Source organism: Panthera leo, chromosome A3 (assembly GCF_018350215.1).
Source record: "Panthera leo isolate Ple1 chromosome A3, P.leo_Ple1_pat1.1, whole genome shotgun sequence".
NCBI lineage: Eukaryota > Metazoa > Chordata > Mammalia > Carnivora > Felidae > Panthera > Panthera leo.
The window spans coordinates 26,431,090-26,456,655 of record NC_056681.1 but is presented as its reverse complement, the minus strand read 5'-3'; the positions used below and the strand labels follow the sequence as shown (position 1 = coordinate 26,456,655).

At 45.1% G+C, this 25,566-nt stretch overlaps 1 protein-coding gene across 1 annotated transcript; it reads left to right on the top strand.

Moving 5' to 3' along the window:
• The first annotated feature begins 214 nt into the window (after positions 1 to 214).
• KIF3B (kinesin family member 3B) lies at positions 215 to 23,315 on the top strand. Its single transcript, XM_042931290.1, is given in 10 exon segments — positions 215 to 471; positions 4,958 to 6,132; positions 6,134 to 6,427; positions 9,445 to 9,546; positions 9,761 to 9,883; positions 10,002 to 10,120; positions 15,752 to 15,865; positions 16,547 to 16,652; positions 18,825 to 19,003; positions 19,890 to 23,315. Coding segments are annotated over 9 exon segments (2,244 nt in total). The 5' UTR covers positions 215 to 471; positions 4,958 to 5,022; the 3' UTR covers positions 19,987 to 23,315.
• The last annotated feature ends 2,251 nt before the right edge of the window (positions 23,316 to 25,566 follow it).

Genomic DNA, 25,566 nt, shown 5'->3' with positions numbered 1-25,566 from the left:
GTTTTTCACTAGGACATACACATAAATAGAAGTGGAATTGCTGAGGCTTTCTTTTTTTTATTTAAACAAATAAAATGGACCAAATAAAATGCTTCGGGTAGAAGAACGTAACCAGTTTGAGACCTCTGTCCTAGAATCTCTATAGGAAGCCAATAGTTAGTGAGAATCCAATCCACACTTACTTCTAGAATGTGAGGTAAGAATCCGTGACAACCAGCAAAGATGAGGGTGCATTCACCCAAGTATAAGAGCTGGAGAATGATCTGGAAGCGTGTGACCGCCATGAGAAATGCGTAACTGACTTCCTCAGCGGACAAAAGTGGTGAAGTTAGGGAGAAACTCAGCTTTTCGTGGGTAGTGGCCATTCAGACGGTGGTTGTTAACGTCGGAATGATCAGTTCTAACAGAAAAGCTATTCAGGACGAAGGTGACGAGCTGCTGACCTGTGGTTGCTTCTTTCCTGGCAATGCTGTGAGTTCCTTTAAAGATTTATCACTGCAATTAGACCGGCTAGAAGAAGAGTAAGGAAGGTAATAAAGCAAAGAAAGAGCGTCAGGGCATCCTTCCAAGAAAACCCTCTCCTCTGAGGAGGACCCAGAGCAAGTTTTTAAGCCCTGGTGGCAGGAAATTAAATTAGCCCATCTTCCTGAAGCAGTATGGCAACAATACATGACTCGTGCAGTCGAGCTCAGCGAGCTCAGCAAAGAAATGGTATTATTCTGTGTTCTGAGTTGAGATTTAATTAAGAGGACTCGGGCTTTGGGAAGTCCTTCTTTTTGAAACATTTTAAGCATGATTGTAGGTCATTATAGTTCCTTTGTTTTTATCGTTTGGAAGAGCGCAAAAAATATACGGTCACCCTGCGGCGGACCTTTTCATTTTTTTAAACAGGCTCGGGGCCACCTTGTTTTGATAGGTAAAAGCTGGACAGCTCTGCCTCTTCTGTAATGCAGAAAAATTGGTCTCTCCTCTGACCCATTCTCCTCTTACCCCCCTTATGTTTCCTTTAAAAATTTTTTATTTTATTTTATTTATTTAAAATTTTTTTTAATATTTATTTTTGAGAGAGAGAGAGAGAGACAGAGCATGAGTGGGGGAGGGGCAGAGAGAGAGGGAGACACAGAATCCGAAGCAGGCTCCAGGCTCCGAGCTGTCAGCACAGAGCCCGACGTGGGGCCGAACCCATGAACTGTGAAATCATGACCTGGGCCGAAGTCGGACGCTTAACCAACTGAGCCACCCAGCCGTCCCTTTTCTTTCTTTCTTTCCTTTTTTTTTTTTTTTTTAAGGTTTTATTTATTTAAGTACTGTCCACCCAACATGGGGCTCAAACTCATGACCCCGAGATCAAGAGCCGCATGCACCTCCCACTGAGCCGACCAGCCTCCCTCCCTTACGTTTCTTACTCCAAGTCTATGGGATCTTGTCTAAACCATCCCATGTGCTGCAGCAGAGGCCTCCCCACGGGAGGCTCCGGGGCTTGGGGTTTGAGCTTGGCCCCTGACTTTTGCAGGTCTCTGCTGACATGGAGGTAGAGACAGGCAAGGGATCAGCTGCAGTGGTAGCTTGGGGGCCATTGCCCTGGAAAAGAAAGGGAGACCAGACCGGCCATTCTAACATCTAGTTCTTTCTTATCATCAGACAAAATTGTAATAGCGTATAGAAAGTGATGAACGAGGGACTGTCTTACATGCTTTTCTTTAAATGGCTGGAGCTTCACTTCTCTAATTGAACATGGATTAAGTATTTGGATCTCAGTTTAATCTGATTTTTTTCAGGGTGATAACTATAAAACTGAACAAGAGAATAAAAGTTAGGGCTCACTAGTCATCTCTGGAATGATCGTTTGACAAAGGTTTTGGATGAATCTGTATTAGTTGATTTTAATTCCGCTGTATGTTAGTTCATAAAGTGCTTCCGCCTTTGTAAGTACTGCCTAGTGTCACGATCATCCACCAGGAAGGAGCATTATCCCTCTTTTACCAATTTTAAAGAAAATGGGTTCAGAGAGGGTAAGAGGTTTTCTGGTTCTTCATCCTAGACATTATTTTATTACATCTAACAACTAGAGAAGTATGAAAAGTAAATTTTCGTGTTTCCGTGTGCTTAGCAGCAGAAGAATCTTTTATAAAAGCTTAGTGGGGGAACACATTGACTCTCTATTAACCTGCAGCACATTTGCCTAGAATGGCCCGTCACTGCTTCACGTTCTGCCACTCCTTTGTTGGCAGGGAATAGGTCATCCTCACAACTAAAAAGACATTGTTATCACTGTTCTAAGTGTCTATTAAAATGACAAATGCATATATCCTGTGAGCCGGCAGTTGCACACCTAGAAATTTAACTTACAGCTATACTTGCTCACACATGCAAGGATGTGGTTCCAGTTTTTTCACAATAATACCAGAAACAGCTTAATACTAGAACTTAAGCTGCCGTACGTACGGTGGGATATTTTGCTGCTGTCATAAGGAATAAGGCAACTCTGTGTCTACTGAGCGAACAGACTCCAAGTTATGTTGTTATTGAGGAAGGCAAGGTGCTGGACACTGTTGTTCCTGTGTATAACCTTCTACGCTTGCGTTAAAAAGGAAGGGGGCAAGTGGGCGCCTGGCCGGCTCGGTTGGAGGAGCGCGTGACTCTTGATCTTCAGGCCCCGCGTTGGGTGTGGAGATTTGCTTGAATAAAGAAACTTAAAAAAAAGGGGGGGAGGGTAAGTATGTATTAAACATATTTGCTTGCTATGCATAAACTGGCTCAGGAAGATTAAAAAGCTAATAATACTTGCTGTGTGGGCAGGGACTTGGGTGGCTAGAGAACACGTGAGGCGAAGGGACCTGTCACTGAAGAGCGATTTGAATCAAGAAGCATGAGAATTACCTATTAAAAAAACACCAAAAACCCACACCGAGGTTTTTGGGAATTTGAGGTCCTCATACATACCTCTTTACTCTGATCTCTTTGCTCTCTTCCCCTTCCCAGAGGACCCACTTTAGCATCCTTTCTCTTGTTCCCCGAGTTTTCTGCCACCACCAGATGAAGTTACTTAAAAAACATTCTTTTTTTTTTTTTTTTTAACGTTTATTTATTTTTGAGACAGAGAGAGACAGAGCATGAACAGGGGAGGGGCAGAGAGAGAGGGAGACACAGAATCCGAAGCTGGCTCCAGGCTCTGAGCTGTCAGCACAGAGCTCGACGTGGGGCTCGAACTCACGGACCGCGAGATCATGACCTGAGCCGAAGTCGGACGCTTAACTGACCAAGCCACCCAGGCGCCCCTAAAAAACATTCTTAACACCTATTTTCTTATTTGCATTCAGATTGTATTAAGTTTGTTGATTGAATAAGTGCTTTCTCTGTTTGAATACATTTTGCACAAGCCATAGTTTATGATTTTAGGGTGGAAGAGAATTATGGGCACGAGATGGGAAATTCAAACAGCACAAACAAGTGCACAGTGAAGTTTTTTCTCTCTCTTGACTCTCAGAGTCCTCTAGGCCCACAGTCCCCCTGCTGAGGCTGCCACTGTTACCACTTTGTTGTCGTGGTCACTGCTTTTATGTGCATACTTCTTTTTTTTTTTTTTTTTAATTTTTTTTTTTCAACGTTTTTTATTTATTTTTGGGACAGAGAGAGACAGAGCATGAACGGGGGAGGGGCAGAGAGAGAGGGAGACACAGAATCGGAAACAGGCTCCAGGCTCCGAGCCATCAGCCCAGAGCCTGACGCGGGGCTCGAACTCCCGGACCGCGAGATCGTGACCTGGCTGAAGTCGGACGCTTAACCGACTGCGCCACCCAGGCGCCCCTATGTGCATACTTCTAATAATATTGTTTTGTCTGTCAAACATAAACATGCATCCGCGTATCCCCATGCTTACACAGTGTTAACCATTCTGTACACACTGTGTCCCATCTACTGTTTTCAGTTAGCAGCACGTCTTAGTGTAGGGTTACATTTAGATTAGCACATTCTTCTCAGTAACTGCATAGGATTCCCCTGTATATACTATTATATATGTTTAATTTATTTAATCAGCCCCTTCTTGATGGGCAGTCCCAGGCAGTCTGTAGCTGTAGTCTGTCGCTCCCACAAATGATGCCACAATGAATATCCTTGTATCTGTGGGATAAATTCTTAGAAATACAACTGCTGCGTCGGAAGGTACTGCTAGATGGTTCCAAATTGCTCTCTGTAGATGCCATAGTAGTTCTGCAGGATGGAAGATCATCCAGGCTTTGAAAAGGTTTTGAGCTGCCACATCCTGTAGTCTGAGATAAAGTGCCAGGTGGAGGGAGGACGAGCTTGTGCACACTACTGGTGGACTAAAGTTTTTCCTTTCCCGCTGCAGCTCATTAAGACCTGGTGAAGAACTACAGTGTGCATTCAAGTCATCAAAAAAATTAAAAAAAAAACTTTTTAATGTTTATTTTTGACAGAGAGAGAGAAACATAGCATGAGTAGGAGAGGGACAGAGAACGAGGGAGACAGAATCTGAAGCAGGCTCCAGGCTCTGCGCTGTCAGCACAGAGCCCGACGCGGGGCTTGAACTCACAGACCACGAGATCATGACTTGAGCCGAAGTTGGACGCTCAACCGACTGAGCCACCCAGGCGCCCCTAAAAAAATTTTTTTTAATGTTTGTTTATTCTTGAGAAAGAGAGAGACAGAGCATGAGTGGGAGAGGGGCAGACAGAGAGAGAGAGAGAGGGAGACACAAAATCTGACGCAGTTTCCAGGCTCTGAGCTGTCGGCACAGAGCCTGACATGGGGCTCGGACCCACGAACCGTGAGATCATGACCTGAGCCTACTGAGCCACCCAGGCACCCCTTCAAGTCATTTAATGTAGCCATCAGAAGGTTGGTAAGACAAAGGTGATGTGGGTGTGTCAGGTGCTGTTGAGCAGCCCCCGGTGACAACTGTACTGTCCTTACTTACTTTTGCTTTTTTTTCTAGGACCTTAGCCTCCTGAGACATTTTGGATTCATAGCCCTCAAGGGTTAATCCGGCCAGAGTTCATCATGTCAAAGCTAAAAAGCTCGGAGTCAGTCAGGGTGGTGGTTCGCTGTCGGCCCATGAATGGCAAGGAAAAGGCGGCTTCATATGATAAAGTGGTGGATGTGGACGTGAAGCTGGGGCAGGTATCAGTGAAGAACCCCAAAGGAGTGGCCCACGAAATGCCCAAGACCTTCACCTTCGATGCAGTCTATGACTGGAATGCCAAGCAGTTTGAACTCTATGATGAGACGTTCCGACCACTCGTGGACTCTGTCCTGCAGGGTTTCAATGGGACGATTTTTGCCTATGGACAAACCGGGACTGGGAAAACGTACACGATGGAAGGAGTACGTGGTGACCCTGAGAAAAGAGGGGTCATCCCTAACTCCTTTGATCATATCTTCACCCATATCTCTCGATCTCAGAATCAACAGTACCTGGTCCGGGCTTCTTACCTGGAGATCTATCAGGAGGAGATCCGAGATCTGCTCTCAAAGGATCAGACCAAAAGGCTTGAGCTCAAAGAGAGGCCTGACACTGGAGTGTATGTGAAAGACCTGTCTTCCTTCGTCACCAAGAGCGTGAAGGAAATAGAGCACGTGATGAATGTGGGGAACCAGAACCGCTCTGTCGGTGCTACCAACATGAACGAGCACAGTTCACGCTCTCATGCAATTTTTGTCATCACCATTGAGTGCAGCGAAGTGGGCCTTGATGGAGAAAACCATATCCGTGTAGGGAAATTGAACCTTGTGGATCTTGCTGGCAGCGAACGGCAAGCCAAGACTGGTGCACAAGGAGAAAGATTGAAGGAAGCGACCAAGATCAACCTGTCCCTTTCAGCCTTAGGTAATGTCATCTCTGCCCTGGTAGACGGCAAGAGCACTCACATTCCGTATCGGGACTCAAAGCTCACCAGGCTCCTCCAAGATTCTCTTGGTGGCAATGCTAAAACTGTAATGGTGGCCAACGTGGGACCTGCCTCGTACAACGTAGAAGAGACTCTGACCACTCTGAGGTACGCCAACCGTGCCAAAAACATTAAGAACAAGCCAAGGGTCAACGAGGACCCTAAAGATGCCCTCCTTCGAGAATTCCAGGAAGAGATTGCTCGGCTCAAGGCCCAGCTGGAAAAAACGGTCCATTGGCAGAAGGAAGAGGCGAGAGAAGCGGAGGGAAGGTGGTGGCAGTGGTGGGGGTGGGGAAGAGGAGGAGGAGGAGGGAGAAGAGGGTGAGGAGGAAGGGGATGATAAGGATGATTACTGGCGGGAACAGCAAGAAAAACTGGAGATTGAGAAGCGGGCCATTGTAGAGGACCACAGCTTGGTTGCAGAGGAGAAGATGAGGCTGCTGAAGGAGAAGGAGAAAAAAATGGAGGACCTGCGACGGGAGAAGGATGCGGCTGAGATGCTGGGCGCCAAGATCAAGGTACCGGAGCCTCCCTGAGGCCCTTTCCTCTTTCAGTGCGTTCTGTTTTCGCCAAAAAAATGAGATGAGGGGTGATGGCCCTTTCAGTTTTACGTTCCCAACAGCTTCCGGTGTCCGGTGTCCAGTAAGGGTTTGTGGAACTGAAATAAAAACAATTTCTTCAAATTTAAAACACGAAATATCGAATGCATAGGAAGAATAATTTTTATATATGTGCAGGGTATAGAAACCAGCAATAAAACCGACGCCCATGCCCCGCTCCCCGCCCCGCAGCGTGAGAAATAGAACATAACCTGCATCTACGAGTTCTTCGTGTCCCCCTCCCCCAGAGGTAAACATTGTCTTAGGTTTGGTGTTTTATTATTTCCTTACTCTTCTTTATAGTTTTCCCATTTATGTATATATGTCTAAAAAAATAGTTTCGGTTTCACATAATTTTTTACCTTTATATAAGTGGAATCTCACGGCTGCAATTTGCTTTTACTTGCTCAACCTTACGTAATGAGATTTGTCCATAGTGATGCCTGGAGCTGTGATTCATTCATTATTACCGCTCTGAGAATCATGTGGTATTCCATTCTCCTGATAGTGGGTTGTTTCCATTTTTTGCCACAAATGTTTTTGTACTTGGCTCCAGGAGAACGTGTATGAGCAAGAATTTCTTATCTGGCGCCATTAGGTCCTTGGGTATGTGCAGTCCTAATTTTACTAGATAATCACAAATTGTTCTCGGAGGTGGCCATGTGAATGGAAGCTTCTGCCAGCACATTATGAGCTTTGGTTGTGCCTCATCCTTACCGGCACTTGTGACTCTCCGACTTTTAATTTTTGTGTGTCCGGTGTATATAAAATGGTATCTCGTTGTGGCTTTAATATGCAGTGAGCTTGTGACACAAGATACAGAACAGTTCCTTATGCCCTTGTAGTCAGCCCCTTCCCTCAGCCTCCAACCTCTGTGAGTCACTGGCCAAGTAGCATTCTAGAACGCGGGGACTCCTGGGCATTTTCTTTCTGGTGCCAATGGGCTGGACTCTGGGCTGCCACGGGGCTTTAATGGCAGAGGAGGGGACAGAGCTAACCCTGGCAATCTGATGACCACTGCCTGACCACAAGCCAGAACTGCTCTGAGGTGTTGGGTTCTTTCTTAGTGAATTCACGCAAAATCTGGTTTCAACTCTCAAATGTATCCTTGTTTTTTAATTTAAAAATGACCAGTGACCGCTTCCTCTCCTCTCCTTTCCCCATCGCTGTATGAAGCCATGCTTTATCTGTGGCTTCATAGTAGCCCTTTCACAGAACTGGGTTCTGTTTTACTTCAGAAGCAGGGGTCTTTTCCAGAGCTTTCAAGACCTGATATGAACATGGAGTTCTATACAACACAAATAGAAGGTCACCTTGTCCTGTGGGTTCCTTCACTACAAATGCCTCTATGTCATGCCTCTTCACTCCTGCACTTGAAGTGTTAACAGGGTGTGCCCATGTTTGGTTTGCATGCTGGGTTTTAGGATCACATCTATTAACCAAGCCCAGGAACACCTAGATAGACGCTCTAAGCAACTTGGGTTATTTGGGCGACTCTCAGAGGCCAAGTGTGGCAAGACTCAATATAACCTCAAGGTCACATTTTGTTTATGGCAGAATGGTATTACTTCTGTTTCTTGAGATCTCTAGATGCTGTAAAATCATAGGACAAAAGTACTTTAGAGCTGGAAGGAGTGTGAGTGTGTGTGTGTGTGTGTGTGTGTGTGTGTGTGGCAAGGGGATGGTTGATAATCCAGTCCAGTCACTTCCAAACAGGCTCAAGGGCTCACTGAAAGATGGCTGTCATTAATGTTCATAAGTTTCTTTAAAACAAGGTTGTGGAGTTTGTGGATTCCATGCTTTTCAGGAGCAAATCATTCCCATGGCTTCAGGTACCATCTAAATGCTCAGGGTGTCCTATCTGTATAGCCAGCCCAGAGCCGTCTAGCATCCAAGCCTGATGTCTCTGCCTACTGGACATTTCCAGAGATGACCACGGCCACCCAGAGCCTATTCCTGCCTACCTTTTCTCAGTCAAGCCAGAGCCCTAGGAGTTATCCCTGCTGGCTGTCCCTCGTTCTCCCTTAAGGCCCAGTCAGTCCCAAGGCCTCTGAGTCCTGTGCCATCAGCTCTCTTGGACCCATCATCCTCTTTGTTCTCTCCCACCACTGCTGCCCTAGCCCAGGCCTGGATCCTCAAAACAGCCTCCTGTTCTGGTCTCCCTCCACCAGGCCTGTCCTTTTCCAGTCACCCTTCCTGTGGTAGGGGAAGAATGTTTCTAAAACACAAATCGGACTGTGTAACGTTATGCTTAAAGAACAGTCAGTATGATTTGTGTGCTTTGCAGGATCAAGTTTAGTCTTTGAGGTTTTTGAACTGACCCGTAGTTGTTTTGCCAACTTCACGTATCAGTACTCCCTACCCTACCCTCTCACACACATAACATTTTTGTTTTCTTAGCTAATTCCTATTTTTACTTCAGCGCTCTTGAGACAGGAAGCTTTTCTTGACTCCCTCCAAAAGCCTGAATTCTCTCCCTCCCATGGGCCTCTCCCATTATTATTGTGTTTTCCTCATGATGGCGTCTGACTCCATAGGTTAAGAGCCTGCTTACTTGTCCGCGGCCCTCAGGGAACTCTTTAGCCTTGTGATTTGTATTCAGTTGCATCCCCAGTACCTAGCACGTAGGAGGTACTCAATATGTTTTAGGTAGGGTCAATGCTTGGTCCATACAAACCAAAAAAAAAACAAAAAAAATTTTTTTTCAAAGAAAGCTGAAATTCCTGTATGCCTGGGGAAGCTACATCTTCAGTGTTTCTAAGGTAAAGCTCCACAGCGGTGATAGTAAGGACACTGCCGAGCACAGTCTGTGTTCCCCCAGAGTTCACCCCTTCGGCTCAGTCCTGAGCTCGTTATGTTTTACAGGCTTCCCCAGGAGGAGATACGTTCTGAGGGAGATCAGTCACGAGATGGATTCTACTTTTTCTCTCACTCAGGCCATGGAGAGTAAGCTGCTTGTTGGAGGGAAAAATATAGTAGATCACACAAATGAACAGCAGAAAATCCTGGAGCAGAAACGGCAGGAAATCGCAGAGCAGGTGACTTTTCATTCCTTTTTGAGGAGAAGGGGGTGGGATACGGTGCATTAACGCTACAGAGAAAATGTCTCTTGTATTAGATTCTTCAGAAGGAGTGGAAACGAGGTGCTTAGCCCCTTCCTAGCGGGAGACTCTGATCTGGAGCCCCCCAGCCCTGTGTTCTTGTACAGACATTGTCTCTAGGCAAGCTGATGAATTTTGTGATGTTGCTCAGAAACGTCGAGAAAGAGAAATCCAGCAACAGATGGAAAGTCGAGATGAGGAGACCCTGGAACTTAAAGAGACATACAGCTCATTGCAGCAAGAGGTGGACATCAAGACCAAAAAACTCAAGAAGGTATAAAGGAACGAGGCCAGGCAGAGGTGTCTTGAGACTTGGCGGTGGGGAGCGGGTAGGGAAGAACTCTGTTGTCTGGAGGGCTGCCCTCCTCACCTGCCTCTCGCCTCGCTTCCAGCTGTTCTCCAAGCTTCAGGCGGTGAAGGCAGAGATCCATGACCTCCAAGAAGAGCACATCAAGGAGCGTCAGGAGCTGGAGCAGACTCAGAATGAGCTCACCAGGGAGCTGAAACTCAAGTAAGTTCTGGGCCTTTCGTGGCACCCCCAGCCATTTGCTGGGTGGTTGCTTGTTCAGTACGAAACATGTCTCTGAGGACAGGGCCCCTGCCTACTTCTCTCTAGATCATCTCCTGCCACCTTGTCTGTTTTCTGTTTATTCTTGAGAAAGTCACTTTCTGTCTCTGAATCCCATCTGTTAAGTGAATGACTTCACCAGATGATCTCCAGGTTTCCTTCCACCCTACTTCTTGAAGCTTTTAAAGGCTCCAGCCTCTGTTGACAAGAGGGGATCTTTTATTAACTAGAATTTTCTGAATGGTATAATGAATACCCACCACCCAGATTCACCGATAAACAACCTTTTTTCATTTATCTTTTCATCGAAATATTCTAAAACCTCATGTAATGTTAACCTCATGTTATCTCACTCCTGCATACTTACATATATGATCACAGTGCTATTTTAAATTTTTTAAAAAGTTATTTATTTATTTATTTTGAGAGAAACAGTGACAGCATGAGAGGGGGAGGGGCAAGAGAGAGGGAGAGAGAGAATCCCAAGCAGGCTCTGCACCTGTCAGCACAGAGCCCACCGTGGGGCTCAAACTCACAAAACCATGAGATCATGACCTGAACCGAAAGAGAGAGTCAGACGCTTAACCGACTGAGCCACCCAGGTGCCCCCACAATGCTATTTTTAAAAATGCTTTATTGACATGTAATTTACATACCATACAGTTCACCTATTTAAAGTATACAAGTCCGGGGGCACCTGGGTGGCTCAGTCGGTTAAGCGTCTGACTTCGGCTCCGGTCATGAGCTTACCATTTGTGAGTTCGAGACCTGTGTCAGGCTCTGTGCTGACAGCTCAGAGCCTGGAGCCTGCTTCAGATTCTATGTCTCCCTCTCTCTACCCCTCCCCCACTTGCATTCTGTCTGTCTCTCTCTCAAAAATAAATAAACATTAAAAAAAAATGTTTTTTAAAGTATACAAGTCGGGGTGCCTGGGTGGATCAGTTGGTTAAGCATCTGACTCTCGATCTTAGCGCAGATATTGGTCTCAGGGTTGTGAGTTCAAGCCCCATGTTGGGCTCTGTGCTGGACGCGAAGCCTACTTAAAAAAAAAAAAGGTATATAAGTCTACAGGATTGTAAAACCATCATCACAATCTGATCTCAGAACATTTTTCTGTCCCCCTTCCTCCCCAAGGAAACCCTGTATCAGCAGTCATTCCTTATTACCTGCCTCCCCCACCCTAGCCCTAAGTACCTACTCATCTACTATCTTATAAATTTGTCTATTCTGGACATTTCATATGAATGGAATCCTATAATATGTGGCCTTTTGTGACTGGTTTCTTTCACTTAACATGTTTTCAAGGATCATCCTTGAATGTAACATGTCAGGACTTCCTTCTTTTTTATGGCTGAATGGTAATGGATAGTATGGATATACACACACATTTCATTTATCAGTTGATGGACATTTGGGCTCTTTCCCTTCTTTGGCTATTATGGATGCTGCTGCTGTGAACATTCATGGACAAGTTTTTGTATGGACATGTTTTCATCTCTCTGGGATATTTACCTAGGAGTGGAATTGTTTACGTCGTACAGTAACTCTGTGTTTAACTGTTGGAGGAACTGCCAGACTGTTTTGAATGGCTGCATCGTTTTATATTTCCACCACCAATTTCTCCACATCCTTGTTGACACTTGTCACTGTCTGTCTTTCTGAGTGTAGCCATCCTAATGGGTGTGAAGTAGTATTTCTCTGTGATTTTGATTTGCATTTCTGTAATGACTAACCACGTGGAACATTTTTTCATGTGCTGTCTAGCCATTTGCATATCTTCTTTGGAGAAAAGCCTGTTCAAATCCTTCACCCATGTTAAAATTGGGTGATTTATTGGGTCTTTTTATTATTGAGCTACAAGAGTTCTTTATATATTCTGGCAAAAGTCCCTTATCAGATACGTGGTTTGCAGGTATTTTCGCCCATTCTGCGGGTTGCCTTTTCGTTTTCTTTATGGTATTTTGTTTGTGGCACAAAAGACTCATCATGAGGTAGCCCAATCTATCTGTGTTTTCTTTTGTCGCCTTAACTTTTGGTATTGTGTCTACATTTTCCTATTTTGGGCATTGTGTATAAATTTATAATGGAATAAGGTGGCCATTTGTTGTTGTTCTTGTTTTTTTAATTTTTTTTAAATTTTTTTAAGATTTATTTATTTTTGAGAGATGGAGTGTGAGCTGGGGAGGGGCAGAGAGAGAGGGAGACACAGAATCTGAAGCAGGCTCCAGGCTCTGAGCTGTCAGCACAGAGCCCGACGCGAGGCTTGAACTCACAAACCACAAGATCATGACCTGAGCTAAAGTCAGACGCTTAACTGGCTGAGCCAACCAGTCACCTCATGTTGTTGTTGTTGTTCTTGTTGTTGTTGTTATCGTTGTTGTTTTTTAATGTTTATTTATTTTTGAGAGGGGGGAGGGGGAGACACAACGTGAACAGGGGAGGGGCAGAGAGAGAAGGAGACACAGAATCCGAACCAGGCTCTAGGCTCTGAGCTGTCAGCACAGAGCTGGATGCAGGGCTCAAACTCGAGAACCATGAGATCATGACCTGAGCCGAAGTCGGATGCTTAACCGACTGAGCCACCCAGGTGCCCCACATGTTGTTGTTTTTTTAATGTGGCCATTTGTGGCTGGCTTCTTTCACTTGGTATAGTTTTTAAGGATCATATGTGTTATAGCACATACCAATATTTCATTCTTTTTTATGGTTGAATAATATTGTATGAATATATCACATTTTAGTTTTTCATTCACCAGTTGATAGACCTTTGGACGGTTTCTGTCTTTTAGCTATTAGGAATACTACTGTTACAAACATTTGTGTACAAGTTTTATTGTGGACTTATGTTTTCAATTCTCTTGGGTCATCTTAGAGTCCTAAAGTCTTAGGTCTTACATTTAAGTCTATGATCCATTTTGAGTTAGTTTTTGTGTATAGTCTGAAGTAGGGTTCCAAGTGCATTCTTTTGCATGTGGATATCCAGTTGTCCCAGCACCATTTATATAATTTTTTTTTAAGTTTGTTTGTTTATTTTGAGGGAGCATGAGCAGGGGAGGGGCAGAGAGAGAGGGAAAGAGAGAGAATCCCAAGCAGGCTCCACACTGCCAGTGCAGAGCCCGACTTGGGGCTTGAACTCACAAAACTGTGAGATCATGACCTGAGCTGAAACCAAGAGTTGGACACTTAACTGACGGAGCCACCCAGGTGCCCCTCTAGCACCATTTATTGAAAGGGTCTTCATTCAGTGTCTTTGAACCCTTGTTGAAAATCAGTTGACCATAAATGTAAGGGTTTATTTCTGAACTCTCAATATTGTTCCATTGATCTTTTTGTATGTCTTTATGCCAATACCATGCTGCCTTGATTACTGTAGCTTTGTAGTAAGTTGTCCTCCGACTTTGTTGTTCTTTTTCAAGATTGTTTTGGCTATTCAGGGTTTCTTGCATTTCCATATATATTTTAAGATCAGCTTGTCAATTTCTGTGAAAAAGCCAGCTGGGATTTTGATAAGGATTGTGTTGAATCTAGACATCCATTTGGAGAGTATTGTCATCTTAACAGTTAAGTCTTTTGATCCATGAATATGGGATGTCTTTTTATTTATTTAGATCTTCTTTACTTTCTCTTTTTAAATATAATTTTAATGTTTATTTGTTTTTGAGAGAGAGAGAGTGTGTATGTGTGTGAGCAAGGGAAGGGCAGAGAGAGAGGAGGGCAAAGGATCCGAAGCGAGCTCTGCTATGACAGCAGAGAGCCCTATGTGGGGCTCGAACTCATGAACTGTGAGATCATGACCTGAGCCGAAGTCGCAGCTTAACCAACTGAGCCACCCAGGTGCCCCAAAAAGATCGTCTTTTTCTGTTAAGAATGTTTTGTAGTTTTCAGTGCAAAAGTCTTTGTGCTTCTTTTTTTTTTTTTTAAATTTTTGTTTTAATCTTAATTTTTTTGTGAGAGAGAGAGACAGAGCGTGAGTGGGGAAGGAACAGAGAGAGAGGGAGACACAGAATCCAAAGCAGGCTCCAGGCTCTGAGCTGTCAGCACAGAACCCTACCTGGGGCTCGAACTCACAAACCTCGAGTTCATGACCTGAGCCAAAGTCGGATGCTTAACTGACTGAGCCACCCAGGCCCCCCTGCACTTCTTTTGATAAATGTATACCTAAGTTTGTTTTTTTCTTTGTTATTGTATACGGAATTGTTTTCTTTAAAAACATTTCTTTAACATTTATTTATTTTTGAGAGACAGAGACAGAGCATGAGTGGGGGAGGGGCAAAGAGAGAGGGAGACAAAGAATCTGAGGCAGGCTCTAGGCTCCGAGTTTCAGCACAGAGCCTGATGGGGGGCTTGAACCCACAAACAGTGAGATCATGACCTTAGCTGAGCCACCCAGGCACCCCAACCCCTGGGGTTTTTCTTTAACGACCTCTTCAGAGGGATTCTTTCATGACCAAGTTTTAAATTTGGAAGGAGCCCTTAAAATTAAGTGAGTCTGCCCTCTTTCTGGGTATGTACCCCTAGAAAAAAAAATCAGAACAGAATATGTCAAACCATTAATAATAGCTATCTCTGGATGGTGACATTATATGTAATTGTATTTTTCACATTTTCTACCGTAAATAGAAGCTTTAAAATCAGCAAAAAATACAATATATGTCACAAAAAACAATTTCTTACATGTGTCAAATAAAATGAATAGAAAATTTAATCTCTCTGAAATATTTTTTCCCTAGGGAAGCCATTTTCATTGTTATTTCTCTTATTTATATCTTTTGACTAAACAGTGAGTCAGCCTCTTTCTCAAGGTCAGTACCCTCCACCTCCACCTCCACCTCAGTGGTGTTTGTTGTGTGTCTCTCCCAGTTAACACCCCTTTGGCATTGTTCTGTCCTGAGGTTTTGAAAGCCTGAATACAGAGATGTGGCAGGGGACAGTTATCACCATGGAGAGACACAACCCAGTGGGTTCCAGTTTCATTGTTTGCCATGTTCCCCGGCATTTCTGAGGCAAAGACTGTTCTCAGGAAGAGGTCTTTATTCTCAGTGGTCTAAGGGACTGAAATCCACTCAGGCTTGCTCTGTGTCCTAGTGATTGGAACGGAGAGCTTTCTAGCTTGGGCAACAACCCATGGGATTAGAAGAAGGCCGTTTAATTCCTAATCGGTTTTCCGTATTTTGGAAGTTAATGTGCTGGGTTGGCAGTCCCAGTGGCCCTCTAGAAGACACTTCAGGTAGCACACGTTCACTCCGATACGGCCCAGGCATGGTCACTTTTCTGCAGTCCTTTCACCTTCTCAAGCTGCTTCTCCTCGGGCAGAAGTGGCCTCCCTGTAGTGCTAGGGCAGCCCACCGTCGGGACCTGTCACAGCTAAGACGGCTGCACCATTACCTCACCAAGTGTCATTCATGTCTGTATGCCAGCTCTGTATGATGGTGGGCCCATCGTGCCTGCCCAGTAAATGTTTGCTGAGTGGCTTGACTCTCATCTAATGACCTCCTACACATGGCACCGGGTAGCCAGTACTCCATCTGCATTCTTTCTCTACCTGTGTTCACTCATGTATGTGTGTTCTTACAGGCATCTTATTATAGAAAACTTTATCCCCCTGGAAGAAAAAAGTAAAATTATGAATAGATCCTTCTTTGACGAAGAGGAAGACCATTGGAAATTACATCCTATAACCAGACTGGAGTAAGTCCCTACTGACTTTAAGGTGGGGAGGAGGGGAAGAATGTTGGCAAGCTGACCTTGGCCCGAGGGGTTTGGTAAGAAAGAACACAGTGTGAATCATTTGAATTGGAACCAGCCGCATCTCTGACTCCGTGACTGCCAAGGTCCCCGAAGTAAAAGACGGCAGAGTGGTGTTAGGAATTGGGAGACTATCACAGTGAACTCACACCCTTTCCCAAACTCCTGAATTTCCGCTTCCCGAGCTGTCAAGTGAAGTGTGCTAGGCCAGGTGAGGGGCAGTACCTAGGTGCCCTCTTGTGTGGCAGCCTGGCGGGGTGTTGAGGGGGATTTTCAGTCTGAGCCTGGGTCTTGCTAGAATCATGGGAGACTGTCTGCCGGGGACACGGGGGCGGGGAATATTGACAGCCATGTTTTACGCCTGCCACCTAAGAACTGGAGGATGACTCATCCCTTCCAGCTTAAGAGATGCAGGACACTAAGCATTTGGATCGGAATGTGGCTCAAACAGAAAATAGCAGCAGCTCCTGCCCCATTCGCCTGGCAGCCTTCAGTCCAGGGCTTCACTTGGTTCAGGTTCTGTCTAAATAGGCTCAGTGTCTTCTGAGAGTTGGTTCCACAGGATGATCCTGGGACTGTGGGACACACTCCAGCCAGGCTTTAACCACTGCAGTCCATTTCCAGGAACCAGCAGATGATGAAGCGGCCAGTCTCAGCTGTGGGATATAAGAGGCCATTGAGCCAACACGCAAGAATGTCCATGATGATTCGTCCAGAGGCCCGATACAGGGTGAGAAGATCATCCATGTGTTTCTCCCCTCTCTCTTTTCGAGGAGTTTAGATTTGTGTAAACTCTTACGCACCATTCTGCAAAGTTACAGAGTTTGTATCCTGACTCTTTGCAGAGGTTTCTGGGGACATTTATATTAACATAACAATGATGCCAAATAGTAAAGCAATATACTAAATAAATAACAACTAAAAAGAACCAATTATGAATAAAAAGGTAAAATCAAATGAGATTTAGAAAACTAGGACTAGGGAAGGAGGAGAGTACAAGCACACTGTCCTAATGGCCGATAAACATCACCACTAAGCCTGCAAATGGTTCTGTGCGAATGCTGGAGGGAATGCAGGTGTGTAATGACGGGAGATGAGTTAAAGAACTTCTGGTACGTCCATTTAACGGAATGTGGCTCGGTCAGGTAGTCATTTCAAGTGACATAATTGAGGACTATTTAACGACCCAAACATATTTTACAATAATAATACTGTACGAGCTTCTATTTGTAAGTGTTTGCTGTATGCCAGGCATGTACTCAGCGTTTTAGTGGTTTCTCTCATTGAACCCTCCCACCTCCTCTATGCAGCAGGTCCTGTGGATGAACCAGGAGACACAATGTATTGTTAAGCTCTAAAACAATTGGTGCTAGAGGTTTACATATGAATCAAACCAGCTGCGAAATATATCAAAATATGAACTGATTACCTCTGGTTAATGGAAGTGCACTCAATTTAAATTGCCTTCTTTTTGCTTATCTGTATTTTAAAGTTTATTTTGAGAGAGAGAGAGAGAACAAGTATGTGTGTGTGCGCGCACGCACACACATATACACACACATACACACACACACACGTGAGCAGGGGGAGGCACAGAGAGAGAGGAGAGAGAGAAAATCCCAAGCAGGCGCTATGTGGGCCTTTATCTCACGAAACGTGAGATCAGGACCCGAGCCAAAATCAAGAGTCGGCTGCTTAACCGACTGAGCCACCCAGGCGCCCTTGCTTATCTGTATTTTATATTGGTGGGGAACCTGTATTATTTTTTTTTAAATGAAAGATTTTCACTTGAAAACTTTAAACTGTTTTTGAGTCCCTTGGCCGCCAGAGCAAAACAGATGGGGATTAATTAGTTCATCAGGTGCTGTTTCTCCTGGCATCGAGTTATTTAAAATAAAGGAAGCAAAAGCAGAAAAGATACATCAGGTGGGGTTTTCTATAGTGGAAGGTGAATGATGTATCAGGTGGAATCCTCAGAAGCGTTTTTTTTTTTTTTTTGTAGCAGTTTCAGAGGGTGTACACCTTGTCCATTATTTCATGTCTCGACACAGCATGATTTCAAAGCCTACAAATCAAAACATGTGGGTTTCCAGTGGCCTAACCTGATCCAGAGGTAGAATTTAAAGCAGTGGCTCTCAGATGTTGTTAGCAATGGACCCACTCCATTAAGAGAGATTTTAAGCAGCATCTCCATATATAAAGTGGATCGAGGGAGCCACTCCATCTCCCCACCTTCTCCCTGCAGTGGCAACTTCCTGCCCCCTCTGGGGCTCCGGGGCTTGGACTCCACTGGGTAGGAGGACCTGGAGGAGGAGCTGTGTACCATAGGTGTTCTCCCCTCTACACACCCATCTCGGTGTGTGGGAGCCAGGGAAAGGCCCGCCACAGGATATCAGCTGAGGGAATCCAGCCATAAGGCCAGTTATGAGGCAGGACCCAGTACGACTTTTGAAATGTGGTTATATATGCCACACACCCTCTATATATGTGCTCCAGGCCTGTCTCCTCCCCAAAAGGTTCATCAAAGCTGCTGGGGGTGGTGAGATGATCAGTGATTATGATCTTCTTCTTTATATTTCCTTATATTTTCCCATTGTTTGCAGTAAATGGGTTCTATTTACTCTTTTCCCTGATTATTCCCGTTAGGGTATAATATATGTTCATTGTTTAAAAAAATTCTTTTTTAAGGAACTAAAGGAAAGCCTAGAGAAGAAGATAAAAATCATCTGTACCATCACCAGGAAAAAAAGTTATAAAACTGTGTCTCTACAGGCTCTTGGTAGGCTCTGAGTAGCAAGAAATGTGCAGTTCTGTTTTTTGGAGGGGGGGGCAGTCTAGATTGCTTGCGCTCTCTGTGTCTGATTGGAAACCAGCCTCACTGGTTATGGCTCTGTTTCTGCAGGCAGAAAACATCGTGCTGTTAGAGCTGGACATGCCCAGCCGGACCACCAGAGACTATGAGGGCCCCGCCATCGCTCCCAAAGTCCAGGCTGCCCTGGACGCGGCCCTGCAGGACGAAGATGAGATACAGGTGGATGCGTCATCCTTTGAAAGCACTACAAATAAGAAATCCAAGGCCAGGTGAGTGACTTTTGATGACCTGTGGTTAAACAGAACATGTTTGAACAAGGACAAACGAAGGCTGAGGTTTATCGTGGAAGGCTTCACAGAACACGCCAGAAAGTATTGCCATATTGCTCCTGTGTTTATTATTTGTTCCACAAATATTTATGGCTCAGGCATTATGCCAGGTGTTATGAATACCAGAATGCCCGATGTGCCCAGTTCCTGCCATAAGGATCGTGGGTTCTAGTGAAGCAGGGGGCAGTTCTTTGGTCCCCACCAGGTACTAGGCAGTTCTGAGTGCTTAAAAAAAAATTCTCTTCATGATTTCCTGCAAAGACTTAAAAGAGAAATATTATCATCAATCCCATTTTACAGTGTAGAAAACGGAGTCTTAGAGAGTTTGAGAAAGTAGCCACATTCAAGATGTAAGTACAAAGCCAAGGTTTAAACCTCGGTGTGTCTGAATCCACCCAGGCTCTGAACCTCAGTGCTGAATTGACTTCATTTAAATAACCTGTTGAATAACCAAGTACTTAATTTGATGCTAAATTAGAAATTCTGCCTTATTAAATTTTGGATTAGAAGTTTAAGGAAAACAAATGGGTAAAAAAGCAAAAATGGAAGAAATTCTACCTGCACACTTAATATTTTTTTACCAATTCGGAGAAGACAGTCAAGATCTGATTTAAATGGAAGAACAGTTTCTGAGAACCAGGTCCCTTCCCTGAGCTGTCACACCCTGGCCACGCACCGAGGGTCAGGCGCTGCCTGACAGTTGAAAGTATACCGGCTCTCAGGCCATTAAGGAAAGGCTCAGGGTCCTTGATGAGGTAAGGCATCTGATCTGTGTCGAAGATAGAGGCAGGGACGTGAAATGTAAACATGTGCTTGACCTTTGCAGGCCCAAAAGCGGAAGGAAGTCGGGACCCTCCTCCTCTTCCTCAGGAACCCCCGCATCTCAGCTTTACCCACAGTCTCGAGGGCTGGTTCCAAAATAAAGCCAGTCCCTCCTCTCCCAGGGTGTAAATAGCATTTGCCTTCTGAGAGAAGAGACAAGCAAAAACCCGCCGAGAGGACTCAAGCCCAAACTCAGAACCGTGCCCCTGGGGAGAAGCTATGGCCTCTTTGCAGATGAACCACCTGAATCTGGTTGAAATGTGCTGGTCCTCATCTGGCACTCAGCAACTCTGGGAAACGCCCTTTAATTAGCATCTCAGAAATGCATGGGTAAGGTAAAGTGTGATAGTCCAAGTGGAAAGCAAGAGAATGACCAGTGACCTTGCTTCCCCTCTCCCTTGCCTTCTCCTCTCCCTTTGCTTAACCTCCCTTCCTCTCACCTCTCCTTTTCTAGCTTATTCTTTGTACTGAGCTCCTTTCTTAGTGAACATCAGGGCAGAATCGGGAGTCACCTGAGCAGGACCAAGTCTTTGGAGCCTCAGGATAAAATGACAGTGAGGTTGAAAAGTAAATGCCCTAGAACTTGAATAGGTGCTTGTTCCTGTAGGTGGAATGAGAATTCTCTTACGGATCCAAGCCCCCGATAGGCATGATCCGAGCACCTCAGTAAGAAGGGGATCTGTCGTTCAGGAACTGCTGAATAAGGAAACGTTTTCCAAGAATGTTGGAAGCAATAGAAATAACATTCCCTTTGCCTCCTTGGAGAGTTTAGGGAAAACAGCTTCTTAAAAACCTTAAAACCACGACCATCCTGTCAAAGACGTAAATCTGTAAGCTGATGCCACATCCATACACTATGTCACTTTACTCTTCATCTGTCACCATCTTTTCCCTTGCACGCATCCTCTGAGTGTCCCTGCCCAGGCCCATCCTCTGCCTCCAGAGCATGCTCAGTCGTGGGCCTGTTTTGTGGGAAAAGGGAGGTCGGCTCTGCTTTCTCTGGTGGGACAAGAGCTGGGGGAACGAGACATACAGTGGCACTTTTGAATTCCCCATTTTGTTCCATATTTGCTTAAGGGTGACCAGGCAGTGCAGAGACAGAGACGTGAGACTCGGGGCAGTGGGAGAGGAAGATATAACGGACGGGAGCAAAGGAGTCCTGCCTGCCTTCAGCAGAACACCTAGAACTGTGGCTCCCTGCAGCCAGAGCCCAAGGTGGGGGCCAGGAGTGGTGGCGTGATTGAATAGGCTCAGAGGAGAGAGTTAGGAATTCCCCTTTACATATACTAGTTTGGTCTGTAAGTTTTAGTTCTTTGTATTATTGAAATTCAAAGCTTCATTTTATGTTGGTCATTAGGTGAATGTTACTCATTTCTGCCCACGCCCCCCCCCCCGACCCCAGAGCAGCTCATAAGTGTGTGTGGGTGTGCAAGCACAGTGGTGCCTGTGTTCTTTGAGTGTGTCCATGTGTGTCTGTAAGAGAGAGACCAAGGACTTGTCCAGTTTTAGAAATACACTAATGTGCAGTTGTTGCCTTTGTCTGTATTAAAGGCCCATTGACTGATTAATCCAGGCTGGATGCGCTCCCATGTGAGTGTCTGAGTCCACGAGCCAAGCCTAAGGAGACAATAGGAGTCCCCAGGTTGGCCACCCTGGTGCACCTTGCTGGCACGGTGCCCCAGGAAAGTGGCGACTCAGGTGGGCCTTGAGTTCTATTTTAACTCTGCTGCTGAGTTCCCAGGGCACATTTCTGGATCAGAGCCTGTGGGAAAGAGGAGGTACCAAGTGCAATGTCTTAGCAGTCTACAAATGGAGATCTGGCATCTGGCAGCTTATCTCCTGTTTAGTTACCATTCTTTCTGAACCTGGGGCCCTTGTCAGCAATTCCCAGAGCATAATGGAGCCTTCCCTCATCTTTCTCGGGATCAAACCCTGCTTCCTATTTATTAAGATTTACCTGTTTGAGTAGGAACCGAATGATGAGGTGGATAGTCTAAGAGGGTTGTCTGCCAGGTACACCTGTCTCTTGCACCACATTCCCTCACAGCTAGTCTGAATTCCATAGGCAGAAAATACTCATCTAGCAAATCTGAGACCTGAACACCGCAGTTAACACTGTACCTTAATACTGATGTCTCAAGGTGGTTGTTCTGAGCAAGGGTGGTTGAGTGACCGTGGGACTCTTCTAAGAAGGTGAAAGAAGAAAGGCAAGTTGACAGGCAGGATTATTAAAACAAGCTTGCCTTACACGCAGCTGTGTTCGTCTGGCAGCCTGTGAAAACAAAGTAGAACACCTGTGAGGAGGCGAAGCTGTCCCTCCCCAAGCAGTCTCCGGTGCTTTTCTTCTCTCCAAATGGATCCGATAAATATTTGAATAGAGCAGACAGGAGAGTGTCTTATTGCTACCAGGAAGCTGCTGCTTTGGGCTCTGAACTGAGCCAGCTGTGTAGAGGACCCACCTGGTTTTTGCGCCTGTAGTCATGCTAGAATGTTCCCAGCCATCTGAGGGTCTTCACGCCAGCAGCAGCTAGTGAAGTGTGGAAGCAAGTCTGAATGGGATCTAAGAAGATCATCTGGGAGAAGGAGTTTGAGACTGTGTGCGCAACCCCCATCCAGCCCCCTTTTGCTCTGATCAATAGGAATGTATCTGGCTTCATATTTTCAAGTCCCATGTCTCCCAGGTCCCTGGATTCAGAGCCCACGGCCACAAATCATAGGCATGAAGCACTTTCTTGAGACTCTGACCTAATGTTGGATTGTTCCCCGTCGAATGCCTGCATGCTGCTTGAATTGTACCACCCACACCTCCATGACCAAGGGCGTCAGAGAGTTCTGCAGTTCAGGCCTGGGCCACTCTCTGCTTTTCCTGTCTGACTCTTGTAAGTCCTCCCTCACTGAATGTAGAATTGTCGCCAAGTTTTTGAGAAGTGTCGATTCCCCGTGAACATGGGATATCAGTTCTGCCTCACGTTTCCCACTTACGGTCGAGGCTCGCTGTAAACAACACCTTGGGCCATCGCAACACCATCAGTGGACAAAAATGGGGCTATTAATACACTCTAAAAGCCATAATCAAAATGCTCAGAAGGAACTGGATACGGACAGTGGGCCTGGCTATTGTCTACTGCGCGAGGTTTTGCCTGGCACTGTTTGGAAATCTGCCACCTTTCTCCCAGCCCTTGTTTTCTTGAATGAAATGCTTTTGAGATTATTTATGAAAAGAGTGATCCTGGAGCAGGCAGGAGGCAGTGGGCTTTATGGCTCTTTGGAGTTGCTATTGATCGTGACCTTCTCTTTGGCTACCTTTAGACAAAGAATATGCCAATACTTGGGGCTCTAAGTTTTACAATTGATATTTATTTGTATCATCTCTTTGTCTAGGAATGTAAAAGTGATTCTAAACTAAGATGTGTAATAAAAATCAATCAGATTTATTGTACCTACAAAAAGGTGTCCTCATAAATGACTAACGCTTTTGAAAATGACAAGCCCTTGGCTGACACACTGCCACTTTCTTTAAACATTTAAAATTTTCCGGTGAAAGGAGGGTGGGAGTGGAAAATAAAGATTGAGTTGGAATGCTGGCATTACAAAAAAAATAGCAACAGGTAAAGGGACATAAAATGAAGAAAGAGCGACAAAGAAATGCCTCACATGGTTTTCCGTGGAGGCTCCTGAGATAGGCCTGGGAAATAGGCATGACATTTCTTTTAACTTTTGTGTTTTGTGTTTAAAATTTTGTTAAGTTTGTTTCATATTATATTTTAAAATGTGTCCTTTTTTTTTTTTTTTTTTAAACACAAACGTATTTTATGTTATTTACCATCAGGTAAAAAAAGAAATACCAGAAATGGGCCACATGTCGGTCTTGTGGTCTGTCATACACTCAGACCTCTTGGAGTGTCCCCCCAGAGGGTTGAGAAGAGGAAGCACAGACCCTGGACTCTGAGCTGGGTTTGAGTTCTGGTTGTGTTTGCTGACTAGCTATGTGACTATGAGGAATTTAATTTACCTCTTGGGCTGCCTGGGTGGCTCAACTGGTTGAGCGACCAATTCTTGGTTTCGGCTCAGGTCACGATCTCACGGTTCGTGAGTTCGAGCCCCGCCTCAGTTAGCCCCACATCGGGGTCTGTGCTGATAGTGTAGAGCCTGTTTGGGATTCTTTCTCTCTCCCTCTCTCTGCCCCTCCCCTGCTCCTGCTCTCTCTCTCTTTCTCTCTCTCTCTCTCTCTCTCTCTCTCAAAATAAACTTTAAAAAAAGAAATTTAAAAATCCCTTTAAACAAATAATAATTTACCTCTCTGAACCTTGGTGTCCTTGTCTATAAAATGGGGTAGTAATACCCACCTGCCAGGGCCATTATGAAGATTAGCAGTGCATTTAAAGCAGCAGCACACAAGTATGTGGAGCAGAGCAGCCATTTTAAAATATGGTTATTGCTGTGATGGGGCCCTGTGTTCAGAAGACACCATGAACAGTGTGTTCAGCAATGACTGGGCATGTTTAGAAAATCCTAGGCCTTTACAGAAAAACTGCTAACCATTTAACAAATATGTGTTAAGTACCTGCTATGTGCCACACTGTTCTGGGCCCTGGATATATAGATGTGAGCAAGACTGTCTTGGTCCCTGGCCACATAGAACTTGTACTTTGATGGAGAGGGAGGCAAGCTGAGTGTTAAAATGCACACAAGTGTACAATTACACATTACGACAGATGCCATGAAGTGATATTATAGCATATTACAAGAGAGTGATAGGTTTCTAATTGGGGTTGGGTGGGTAAATAAGGGAAGGGCTTTCTGAAGAAATGGCACTTACAGAGAGATCTAAAGGATGAGAGATTTGGGGCGCCTGGCTGGCTCAGTCAGTAGAGCATGCGACTCTTGATCTTGGGATCATGAGTTCAAGCCCCACGTTGGGTGTAGAGCTCACTTAAAAAAAAGCGGGGAGGGGGGATGAGAGGTTAGCTGGGTCAGAGAGTTGGGGAGGGAATTTGTGAAGGTCTTGTGGAACAGAGAAACCGAATTTCACAGGGAGGTACCTGCGTTCCTTTCTGACCCTCACTACAGGGAAGCCCGGGGAACTATTAGGGGAAAAAATTACAGCATGAGACTTTAGAAAAACCCAACAGATTTAAAGAGCATAGAGAGAATAGCGTCCTATGTGACTTATTAGGCAAAGGATTTGTAATTGTGTTTCTTCATGATGCCCTCAAACTATGTATAATGTTCCTGTAACACCCTTTCCCCCTTTTCTTCCAAAAAGCTAACCGTAGTTTGGCTTGACCTAAATAATTGTTAGTTTAGAATAATTCAAAATCCATTAGCCAGAAAGCAAGAGTTCAAAGTATGATTTGAAAAATTCTGAGTGAGGGCACCTGGATGGCTTTGTCAGTTAAGCGGCCAACTCTTGATTTTGGCTCAGGTCATGACCTCATGGCTGTGGGATTGAGCCCTGCATGGGGCTCTGCACTGGGCATGGACCTCGCTTAAGATTCTCTCTCTCTCTCTCTCTCTCTCTCTCTCTCTGTCTCAGATCTCTCTCTCTCTCTCTCTCTGCCCCTCTTCCCTGGCTTGCACCGTTTCAAAAAAAGATGACGAAGAAGAATTATGAGTGTGTTCTTGAAAGTGACAGGATTCTGGATAGACCAGGGGCTAATTCATAGGGAGGCACAGGGCAG